General features: G+C 46.6%; 1 protein-coding gene across 1 annotated transcript; it reads left to right on the forward strand.

Annotated features, from left to right (window-relative positions):
- The first annotated feature begins 992 nt into the window (after nt 1-992).
- On the forward strand, nt 993-3,459 carry LOC144513670 (growth arrest and DNA damage-inducible protein GADD45 beta-like). The gene is made up of 4 exons (XM_078244846.1): nt 993-1,267; nt 1,703-1,804; nt 2,057-2,294; nt 2,857-3,459. The coding sequence occupies exons 1-4, from the start codon at nt 1,224-1,226 to the stop codon at nt 2,968-2,970; spliced, it is 498 nt and encodes a 165-aa protein (XP_078100972.1). The 5' UTR covers nt 993-1,223; the 3' UTR covers nt 2,971-3,459.
- Nucleotides 3,460-12,500: the final 9,041 nt, after the last annotated feature.

Genomic DNA, 12,500 nt, shown 5'->3' on the forward strand with positions numbered 1-12,500 from the left:
TTTGGCTGAAATGCATTACTAATAACTAATAACATGTTTTTCATGTGATTATGGAATAGTCTGACTGGATATATTTAGCACCAGTTTCTGTCTTAGAGAGCAGTCCGTATCCATGCAGTCCATTCTTGTTTACACTGGGTTTCTCCAGGCTATTTTTAGCCCGGATGTACAACTCCATAAGCAGCAGCGGCAGCAGTAGCGGCAGCGGCGGCGGTAGCGGCAGCGGCGGCGGCGGCGGTAGCGGCAGCGGCTCCAGCGGCAGCAGCTCCAGCAGCTCCAGCTGCAGCAGCTGTAGCAGCAGGCTGCAGAGTGAGACTGTGCTGCAACCACACACCATCTGAATATCTCGTGAATATAGCCTCGTGTTTGATTAGAAGCTGTCCTGTTGTTCACCCTGCAGCCGGGCCTCTGTTACACAATGCATGGCCTGCTATGCTCCCGGGCTCGTGCTCTCACACGGGGGCCGGATCACCTGATCCAGCTTCCCTTGCCCGCTTCTGCTCGAACCAGAAAAAAAGTCATTAATTAAAGAATCATCGCTGCGGTGCGGCTGTATTTGGGTGTGTGTGTGTGTGTGTGTGTGTGTGTGTGTGTGTGTGTGTGTGTGTGTGTGTGTGTGTGTGTGTGTGGGTGTGTGTGTGTGTGTGTGTGTGTGTGTGTGGGGGTTGCTGTTCGGCAGGAGCAGATTTTTGGGAATCATGGAAGGGAGGCATAGACGTGGAAATTCCTGCACTCCGAGATAAATAACTCCTAGTAAACAGCCTGGGAGTGTGTGTGTGTGTGTGGGGAGAGAGAGAGAGAGAGAGGAGGGAGAGAGCGGGGGATTCTCCGAATACACCCACGTGGGATCTCCGGCGTCAGCTGCGCGCTCCGCCAATGGGCGCAGAGTACGGGGGATCTTTTGACAGAGGCGGACCAATCAGAGGGCGAGCGGCGGAGTGGAGTGACGCCCGCTGCGGAGAGCGTATAAATGCTGCGAGTTTCTGCTTTCAGAATCAGACAGCTCCTTCCTCTCACACTTTCACACACACTCTTCCTCTGAACCTGAACTCCTTTAAGGGACTCTGAAGGACTTTCTTCTTTTAACGGACTCTAAAAGGATCTTTGCCGAGCTGGATTACCTCTTGTTGGGACTTTATTCCTGGGATTTAAACAAGCAGCCTCTCGCGCTGGGGACGTGTCTTTCTATCCTGGATTTTGTGGATTATTTCACTGACTTCAACATGACTCTAGAAGAGGTCATCGGTTCCAACAGCACCGAGAAAAAGTAAGTTACTGATGCTTGTCGTAGGTGCGTAATTACGCACCGTCTGACCGTTTCAAGTCACGTTCTAGACCAGATTATAAACCTGGATCACATTTTACAAACAGTTAGCCTCATTTTCAAACATGTTCCATCATATTCTCTGTACAATCAGAGTGTAGCCAGCGGACACATTTCTGCAGGTTGTGTAAGTTACTGACTGTTGTCAGCGATGCGTAATTACGCACTGTCTGGCACGCTGCATAGCACGACTTTAAGTCCCTTTTAGACCCCATTTTAACCCTGGATCAAGTTTTCATCAGTTATCTTGATATTTTGCATATAAGCGGAGTGTGTGGGCAGATTTGTGCGCGGTTGTGTGCAGTTTTGCGGGGCTCTCCCCTGCGAGTTTCGGTCAGATGTGTAACCGCGGCTCCGCTGCGCTGTGTTTCTCTGCAGGATGGAGACGGTGAGTCAGGCCCTGGAGGAGCTGCTGGTCGCGGCTCAGCGGCAGGACTGCCTCACGGTGGGAGTCTACGAGTCCGCCAAACTCATGAATGTGTAAGTTGATATCTTTTGATTTGCGCATTTAGGCTTAATACAGAATACAGAATACAAGAAGGAATGAAGATAGCATTTTCTGCCATTTTTGCATGAAAAATGACTTTAAAACAGCAAGTCTGATGATTGGCTAATACACATCGCATGCAGACAGACAAGAGGTGCAGATATAAAGCAAGGAAGGAGTTCCCATCCATTATACGTGCCCCCTGCTGACCCTAACCCCCCCCCCCTCTCTCTCTCTCCCTGCAGAGACCCGGACAGCGTCGTCCTGTGCGTCCTCGCCACCGATGAGGAGGATGAAGGCGACATCGCGCTGCAGATCCACTTCACGCTGCTGCAGGCCTTCTGCTGCGACAACGACATCAACATCCTGCGCGTGTCCGGCCTGCGGCGACTCGCCCCGCTGCTCGGGGGGGAGCCGGACACCGGGGACAGCACCGGCACCGGTGGCACCGAGCCCCGGGACATGCACTGCATCCTGGTCACTGTAAGTCCGCCTTTCCTGCTTCCAAGAACCTCTCTAAAGATACACAGATTGTTACATAATAAGTAGATACATACAGTGTTACGGGAACCGTTCTCCCCTCTGTGTTGTGCAAGTCAACACCAGATCCACCCCATACGTACTGCGCAGGCGTCAACACCAACACACGGGCATACTGCGCATGCGTCAACACTAAAAAAAGCTTACAGCAGTCAACAGACGGTACTGCAGTGTTCCTATCAGCCTTGGTTGCAGATGTTTCTGGAACAGTTGTGTAGTTTTTTGGTTCAGAACTGAAACTAGTCTTTTTTTCAAATCATTTTCCTCCCGATTACTGTATTAAGAATGAAACTGGTACAAAATCAGACATCATAGACATCACATAACGACCAAACAACACCAATATCTGACTGATATGAATTAGAAGATGTGTGAACAGAAATAATAGACAGCTTACTGAAGTTACAGCCCTTATACCTTATTACACATGATGCCACAGATGATTGTAGTGGATGAATAATGTCTAACCGTGTTCCCCCCCCTCTCCCTCTCTTCCCCCGTGCAGAACCCTCCGGTGCAGCCGCTGCAGTCCCCGGCGCTGCAGAACATCAGCAGCTTCTGCGAGGAGAGCCGCTGCAGGAACCAGTGGGTCCCCTGGCTGGAGATGCAGGACCGCTGAGCCGAGCCCCGGCCGAAGCCGAGCCGAGCCAGACCGCTATACGCAGCGGTGAGAAAGAGTGCAAATAGTCCAAACAAGCCGCGCTTCTGCTTCTACTGAAGACCGATAACGGGCGTTTGAGGTAGTCAGAAGGGACCGAAACCAGGGCCTTCCTGCTGCCTGATTGGGGCGGTTGATTTGGGGGCCGGGGGAGCGGCGTGAGATGCTGGGACCGGGACCGAACGGGTTCTGCAGGCCGGCGGACAGCGCAGGGGTGGGGAAGCAGAGAGACTTCGAATGAACTGCAGGTGATCTGCTCACCTGAGCGACGTCACAGGACGCGTGGAACCTGCAGGTGGTTTTACACTTCCCGGCGCTGACCCAGAAGGAACTGTTCCTCTGCTTGGGGGGTGGAGATGTTTTCACATTCTGAGTTTTATTTAAAATGTCATGCATTTGTTTTTCAAATCTGCGTCGGCAGATAAACGCGTTGTGTTTTAGGGACGCAACGCGTCTGATCCTGTTGGGATGACTCCCGCAAGGAAACTACACACTGAAGTGAACGGCGGGGTGTTTAAAGGAACAGAGTATTTAATATATGAACTGTGAAGCTGCCTGTTTTATTTAATCTGATGAATAAATTATTGAAGGAGAAATGATGGATTTCTGAGTGTTTCATCCAGGACGAATGTGTGTCTGACTGATCGCTGCAGGTTACATAAGGAGATCCTCCCACCACATCCGTTTCCATGATGCCCTGTGTGTGTGTGTGTGTGTGTGTGTGTGTGTGTGTGTGTGTGTGTGTGTGTGTGTGTGTGTGTGTGTGTGTGTGTGTGTGTGTGTATGTGTGTGTGTGTATCTGTGTGTGTGTGTGTGTGTGTGTGTATCTGTGTGTGTGTGTGTGTGTGTGTGTGTGTATGTGTGTGTGTGTGTGTGTGTGTGTGTGTGTGTGTGTGTGTGTGTGTGTGTGTGTGTGTGTGTGTGTGTGTTCTTGTGGGAGCTGAAGTGTTACTGTTGGGAGGTTGATTTTCTTCTCTTTGGATGGAGCTAGGCTTCCAGTCTTTGTGCTAAGCTAGGCTAACCCAATACTGAGGCCTTCCAAAATACAACATATAGGTCAGGATTAGAACCAGAAAAGGCTTCCTAGCCACGATGTTCACACTCATGTGGAATATGCCTTGGTGAAAGGTGCATCCATAAACAAACAAACATATTAAACATTGAGAAAATAAGCAATGATACAAAATAAGTGCAGCATTTGCAAAGAATACATAGTGAGTGCACTGGGCAGATGTAGAGATGTAGAGTCCAGGATGAAGGTAAATGCAAAGTATAGCGACAGTATGAAGGTATAAAGTATAAAGATCAGATGAGATATTCAGTTGGTGCAGCAGAAACAAGAAACAAGGTACATAAACTAAAATAGAATAAAAAAGAAAGTATATTTGATATATATACATGACTAATGTCACGGTCACGTGTCTTTATGAAGCCATAATTCAAGCTTCCAGCCAGTGTGTCTGGTTCCAGTACCAAAAGAGCAGAGTGAAACTCACTGTGTGTGTGTGAGGGGGAGGGGGGGGACGTCCCAACACTGTCTACAGTACAGTGTTGACAAAGCTGAAACCTTCATATGAGTCACTTCTCCCGACTCAAAGTTTGACTCTGTGTCATTTCTGCAGAAAGTAAATCTCAAGACTTTTCAGCAGGTCAAATGTTTGAGATTAAGTAATCCCAGGACTTTATTGGGACTTCATCCCCCCCCTCCCATCACCAAACACCACCAGACTCCATGTAAATAATCAGGACTTTTAGCGTGTATAGAACCAGCATATCTCCACCAGACTCCATGTAAATAATCAGGACTTTTAGCGTGTATAGAGCCAGCATATCTCCACCAGACTCCATGTAAATAATCAGGACTTTTAGCGTGTATAGAGCCAGCATATCTCCACCAGACTCCATGTAAATAATCAGGACTTTTAGCGTGTATAGAACCAGCATATCTCCACCAGACTCCATGTAAATAATCAGGACTTTTAGCGTGTATAGAGCCAGCATATCTCCACATGTAAATGGGTGAATTAAGGGTTTATTTCAACCAAACCAGAGTGGTGATTGTTGGAACAGTGGAAAGATGAACCAAGACGGCTTTTAATAGTTTGATTTAGTTTCTGTCCACTTTGAATGAAGTGTGTTTTACGATGATAAAAGTCCTGATTATTTACATGGAGTCTGGTGGAAATATGCTGGCTCTATACACACTAAAAGTCCTGATTATTTACATGGAGTCTGGTGGAAATATGCTGGCTCTATACACGCTAAAAAGTCCTGATTATTTACATGGAGTCTGGTGGAGATATGCTGGCTCTATACACGCTAAAAGTCCTGATTATTTACATGGAGTCTGGTGGAGATATGCTGGCTCTATACACGCTAAAAGTCCTGATTATTTACATGGAGTCTGGTGGAGATATGCTGGCTCTATACACGCTAAAAGTCCTGATTATTTACATGGAGTCTGGTGGAGTTTGGTGATGGTGATTTCGGGGCTGTTCCATGTTAAACTAAAAGGATCTTCCTCTTTAACTAAAAGGTCTATCTCTGTAGGGATCCTTTCATAATGTTGTCAGACACTTAGAATAATAATCTGAGTCTGTCAGCAGCAACAACAGAACTTTTAGTGGACGCTGACTGACGGTGCATAATCCTATATTGGAGCATTTTTAGATGAATGACATGAATACTGGAGCCCTGTCTGAGGGGGAAGGAAGATGCAACGAAGTGAAAAGTCATAGGTGTCTGCAGAGCCCAGTATGTTTCTCTTCTTGAGTCAGAGAGTAAAAGCAGAAAGGGTTTTGTGTGCAGCTACAGAGAGAGAGAGAGAGAGAGAGAGAGACAGGTGAAACACACCTGGAGAGTTTGCATGTTTGTGCGTGTGGAAGGTATGTGTGGAGGGTGTGTGTGAAGGGTGTTGTAGGTCAGGCTGTTCTTATTCACCGTTCAAACCAATGAAAGGTTTAATTTGCATAAAACCCACGTAACAGTGAGCCAGGACACGCAGGGCTGACAGAATAAAGAGCGGCGAAGTCCTTTGTTACGTAACTGACGCCCTTAACTAACTCTGTACGTAAGTTAACATAGGTATTTGAAACCAAACCACAGTCTTTTCCTAAAGCTAAGCGAGTAGTTTTGTTGCCTAAACAGGTTCAAGCAGGCGCACTGATTGCTCGTGTTGCTGGACATTCAGAGCATAAAGCACCAAAAAGTGTGCATGACTTTCTTTCGTTTTTTTTTTTTTTTTTTACAGTTGTCAGCTGTGATCCAGAATAAAGATCTGCAGACTTTAGTGTACTGATGTTTTTGCCTCGGGTGGAGATGTGTTAACATCCTGGGCCCTATCTTGCACCTGACGCATCTGGGCGTGCTGGTCTTACAGGGAGGTGTGTTCAGGTGCATTCTGGGCGTGCTGGTCTTACAGGGAGGTGTGTTCAGGTGCATTCTGGGCGTGCTGGTCTTACAGGGAGGTGTGTTCAGGTGCATTCTGGGCGTGCTGGTCTTACAGGGAGGTGTGTTCAGGTGCATTCTGGGCGTGCTGGTCTTACAGGGAGGTGTTTGTTCAGGTGCATTCTGGGCGTATTGCTATCTTGAGGCAGTGGGAAGTGATGGCACCATTGACCAACAAAAACCTGGTCTAAAGTCAATAACACAGCATTTCATTGTTATTTTAACAGAGCATTAGTAAAATGCTCCTAGACTCGTGCACAGCACGTGCACACTATGCTTGTTACACACACAGGGACGCACAGCAGCACACACACATGCAGAAGATTACAAATACAAATATTACTGTGCAAATCCTCCATCATAACAGCAATGCTCCAAGGTCCAAACGCGCCTGGCTTTTAAAGGGAATGGGAGATGATCTCTGATTGGTTGATTGCATGTTACGCCCAAAACACACCTCTGATTAATGAAGACACTAAGGTCAACCCTTTAGAACCATGACCCCGGCACACGGACCCTTTTTTCCGCCGTCAAACTAGCAAAAGCAAAAGTAAGTCCGTGTACTCTGCGTCTCTGCACCGTCATTGCAGCCGGGGGAATAACTGTAACGGCACTTTCAGCATACATATAGTATAGTATTGACATCACAACCGTACAGAAGTCCTGACAGCGAGTTTAAAGAAACTGTTTCAGGATAAGGGCCGGTGGACATTTCTCTGAGGATTGACCGTTTTTGATACTTTCACAGTATTTATGTATAAGCTCGGCCTTCTTTATAAACAAAAAAAACACATGGACGTCTCACTTTTCACAATATGGGACCTTTACAATTTGTGTAAATCTGCAGAAGATTCTGTGTATTTCTGTTGTTTGAGGAAAACATTGGACAGGTTCCCAGAGAAAAACCAAAAGGAAGAAGTCTGTCTGAGTTCTTGTTATGATGAGAGATTAATGTCCTTTGGGATAAAGATCAAGCCTCAGGCAGGCAGCGTCTTCCAGGTTTCTGCAGATCATTAAACGTTTCATTGTATAATGGCAAACCAAAGCACTGAATCAAACGGAGCTAACAGGACACTGAGAAACTGTAACATGAAACTAGGGACACATAACCTCTTCTATAATCCTCGTAAAAGAGTATCGAGTTAACTTATAGGTTCTGTTAGCTTACAGTTAGCTTCTATGTTCTGTTAGCTTACAGTTAGCTTCTATGTTCTGTTAGCTTACAGTTAGCTTCTATGTTCTGTTAACTTACAGTTGGCTTCTATGTTCTGTTAGCTTACAGTTAGCTTCTATGTTCTGTTAGCTTACAGTTAGCTTCTATGTTCTGTTAGTTTATAGTTGGCTTCTATGTTCTGTTAGTTTACAGTTAGCTTCTATGTTCTGTTAGTTTACAGTTAGCTTCTATGTTCTGTTAGCTTACAGTTAGCTTGTATGTTCTGTTAGTTTATAGTTGGCTTCTATGTTCTGTTAGCTTACAGTTAGCTTCTATGTTCTGTTAGCTTACAGTTAGCTTCTATGTTCTGTTAGCTTACAGCTAGCTTCTATGTTCTGTTAGCTTACAGTTAGCTTCTATGTTCTGTTAGCTTACAGTTGGCTTCTATGTTCTGTTAGCTTACAGTTAGCTTCTATGTTCTGTTAGCTTACAGTTGGCTTCTATGTTCTGTTAGCTTACAGTTAGCTTCTATGTTCTGTTAGCTTACAGTTAGCTTCTATGTTCTGTTAGTTTACAGTTAGCTTCTATGTTCTGTTAGCTTACAGTTAGCTTCTATGTTCTGTTAGCTTACAGTTGGCTTCTATGTTCTGTTAGCTTACAGCTGGCTTCTATGTTCTGTCAGTTTATAGCTAGCTTTCAGGGTTCGTTAGCTTATATGACCTGTAAGTTTACAGTTAACTTCTACGTTTTGTTAGTTTATAGTTAGCTTCTAGGTTCTGTTAGCACAGAGTTAGCTTAAAGCAACACCAAAGCACTTTTCCTCTTCGGTCCCCCCTACAGGTTGGAAACAGAATTGTGCATTACCGCTGTCGTAATGTGTCATTATGTCTCATTCGAACTACAGACCCGCTACCCGATCTGGCAAACTTGCACAGTGTGGTTATAGCGAACACAATCTCACACCCATCTCCTAAAAATACGGACGCTTGGTCAGGTGCCTTTAGTCGTTCTTATTGACGCTAAAAAGTCGCCTTTAGCGCTATAAGTAAACACGCTTGGTCGGGACTATTGACGTCCCCTTTAGCGCTATAAGTGGACGCGCTTGGTCGGGACTATTGCCGTCCCTTTAGCGCTATAAGTAAACGCGCTTGGTCGGGACTATTGACGCCCCTTTAGCGCTATAAGTGACGCGCTGGTCGGGACTATTGCCGTCCCCTTTAGCGCTATAAGTAACGTGCTTGGTCGGGACTATTGCCGTCCCCTTTAGCGCTATAAGTAAAGCGTGCTTGGTCGGGACTATTGACGTCCCTTTAGCGCTATAAGTAAACGTGCTTGGTCGGGACTATTGACGTCCCTTTAGCGCTATAAGTGAGCATGCTTGGTCGGGACTATTGCCGTCCCTTTAGCGCTATAAGTAGCGCGCTTGGTCGGGACTATTGCCGTCCCTTTAGCGCTATAAGTAAACGTGCTTGAGTCGGGACTATTGACGTCCCTTTAGCGCTATAAGTAAAGCGCGCTTGGTCGGGACTATTGCCGTCCCTTTAGCGCTATAAAGTACGCAGCTGGTCGGGACTATTGACGTCCCTTTAGAGCTATAAATGCGCGCTTGAGTCGGGACTATTGCCGTCCCTTTAGCGCTATAAGTAAACGTGCTTGGTCGGGACTATTGACGTCCCTTTAGAGCTATAAGTAGCGTGCTTGGTCGGGACTATTGACGTCCCCTTTAGCGCTATAAGTAAACGCGCTTGGTCGGGACTATTGACGTCCCCTTTAGCGCTATAAGTAAACGTGCTTGGTCGGGACTATTGACGTCCCCTTTAGCGCTATAAGTAACGCGCTTGGTCGGGACTATTGACGTCCCCTTTAGCGCTATAAGTAAACGCGCTTGGTCGGGACTATTGACGTCCCTTTAGCGCTATAAGTAAACGCGCTTGGTCGGGACTATTGCCGTCCCCTTTAGCGCTATAAGTAACGCAGCTTGGTCGGGACTATTGACGTCCCCTTTAGCGCTATAAGTAAACGCGCTTGGTCGGGACTATTGACGTCCCTTTTGACGCAGTTATGTTAAGGAAAAGGTCGTGGGTGGGCTTACGTTTCCGGTACTCGCAGGAATAACGGGACGGTTAAAGACACACGCTGTCTCCTGGGTGAAAGTCCTGTGTTAGACCCATCCACCCCCCCCCCAACCAACCTCCCTACGTGGTATTTCCCCTTACATACTACTCTCTAAACCCCGTGTAGCTGCTGCTCTCCCCGCTACGTTCTACAAACACTCTGAAGGGCAAAGCAAATGCAGAAGTGCCCTTCATCCTGTTATGAGTTGATGAAACCACTGAAACGATTTTGGAAACATTATTTTAAGGTACAAAAGAATCATTGGTGTTGCTTTAAGCTTTGACTTCTGGCTCTGGCTTGCAGCTTAACCAGCTCCAGCATGCAACCTCCAGAATATTTCTGGCGGTATTTCAGTATTTGTTTCACAGAGCAGAATAAAGCAGGACAAAGCCACAGAGAACATTGTGTAATTGGAGTGAAGTGTTCCTCTTGTTTCTGTTGGGAGGTATTTCTGGCTCCTGTTGTGTTTTCTTTTAAAGGATTTGGGAGTTAAATGTTCCTCTAAAGAACACTGAGTTCCTCCAGCTGTGTGTGTTTGTGTGAAACCTGCCCCAGGCCTCTGCCGTGATGTCACATCCTGATGTCACATCCTGTTGTAACGGGGACTGCGCCGCTCAGATGACGCCACGGGCGTGTTTTGGAAGCTGGCAGAAGGCTGACGGGGGGGGGAGGAGCTACAGTCCTTTGAATGTCATAATCTGAGTTCACAGACGCCCACGTTGAGACGTCTTAACGTCTCTCACTGTCATTTTCACACATTGAACCTCAGAAAAATCATCAGAAAGTCACACTTTCTGATGATGTCTGTGAAGTTTCACTTTAGAAAGTCGAGGTGACAGCTTAGTTTGAACTCCCGTTGTGTTAGCTGTACCTGTCATGTATTATTATTTTCTGGATAGGTCACATAGGTTACATTATTTCTGCAAACTTTTGCAAGGTTATGTCAAGTGCACGTTGTTTTATACACGCTGTAAAACTGCAGAGGTGGTGCATGTCTCAATTTACAAAACAGGTAGCTCAAATCAAGCAATCTGATTGGTCCATATCCGCCTGTCGTGAGCTGTTGCTTAAATAGTCCCTATAAATACACATAAAGAGTCAGACCTGTGTCTCTTATCTGTGGACGCTGTTAGCAATTGGAGCTGTTTGCTGTGTCGTTAAAGCTCGTAAAAAGAGACGGTTGTCTTGGTGAGATCAACATCAACACTTAGTGTGTCGCCTGAAGACAAACAGCTCACACCCCCGACTGTCCTTTGAGCTGAACTGACATAAGGGACACGGACGTCAGTAACTGACAGACTGTCTCTGATAGGACGGGAGGAATGTACACACACACACACACACACACACACACGCACGCACGCATGTACGCACACACGCACACACACACACGCACACACACACAGATTAACAGAAAAGTATTGTGTGTGTCTGAAAAGTAATCAAATGTAGTAATCAGATGGTTCATTCCTTTCGTCAGATCAGGCGTGTGTGTGTGTGTGTGTGTGTGTGTGTGCGTGTGTGTGTGTGTGTGTGTGTGTGTGTGCAGAGAGAACAGGGAGTGTTAAGACCTGCAGGGGTGTCACAGCCTAGCTCTACCTTTCCTCAGCAGGTTGGTTTCTTACTGTAGGATTCTGCTTCTACTACATTGTCACTGCAGAAAAACCCAGTTTCTTTTCATACAAAGGGCTGTGGAGACTGCTGGACTTGTGTGAACTGTGAACCTGCTGAGGACAGGAAGGGAATAAAGACGTCTTTGTCCTCCAGCGTCCTGAGAAGAACCACGTGAGGACGAGATGATGACCGACCTGATTCAGCCTCTGCAGAGGAACACCAAATTACATCACAAATCACAGCTTTAATTCACTTAGAAGATGCAGGAATTTGCTGGTTTATGGCTCTGTGTGTGTGTGTGTGTGTGTGTGTGTGTGTGTGTGTGTGTTCAGTGATGTTAGGAATAGCAGCTTTATTTTTAGGAGGGCTCATCATGAGAAGCAGCTCAGTGTGTCACGGCAGCAGTTATTTCCGATTTTTCGGCCACGTACTGTACATCTCTCAGGCTCTCCCTGCTCTCATCCCTGCGTCACGTCGCCATGGAAACAGATGGAGCCCGATAAGGAGCGGAGGCCGTGCAGAGCGTCACGTCGACGCGCCACGTAGGGGGATCCTGCTGCTACGTCAGTGACCATTTAAGGCCGCTTCAGAGTCGGAGAGGTGAGTCACGCTGGAAGAGGAGGAGGAGGAAGAAGAGGAGGAGATGAAGAGGAGGAGGAGGAGGAGGAGGAGGAGGAGGAGGAGGAGGAGGAGGAGAGGACAGTCAGAGGTATCAAACACATGATGGAGCTGTGAGAAGCAGAGATCACTGCAGAGAAAGCTGCAGAGTATCACAGTGATTTGAAGGGTTGACTGTTGATTCATTGAGTTTCGGCTGCAGCTCATCATGGATGCATCTCGTGTCTGTTACAGTTTTTTACGATCGCTATGACACTTTTTTCAATACTTGTATCAACTTTCCTAAACTCTTAACACAGTTAGCACAACATCTGTCTGTGTAGACTACACAATTAACACATTTCTTGTTGCTTTCTCCTCATAAACCGTACATTCTGTAAAGCTACTCTGAGATGGGTCATTCATTTTCTGTATTGAATCTCTGCAGCAAAAGAAACTAAATGGTGGCCGGGTTGGTTCAGCGGGTAGAGCAGGCGCACATATGCTGGGAGGTTTATGCTTCGACAACACGTTCTCACACTCATCTCCTAAAATCTGGACGCTT

Source organism: Sander vitreus, unplaced genomic scaffold (genome assembly GCF_031162955.1).
Source record: "Sander vitreus isolate 19-12246 unplaced genomic scaffold, sanVit1 ctg313_0, whole genome shotgun sequence".
Taxonomy (NCBI): Eukaryota; Metazoa; Chordata; class Actinopteri; order Perciformes; family Percidae; genus Sander; species Sander vitreus.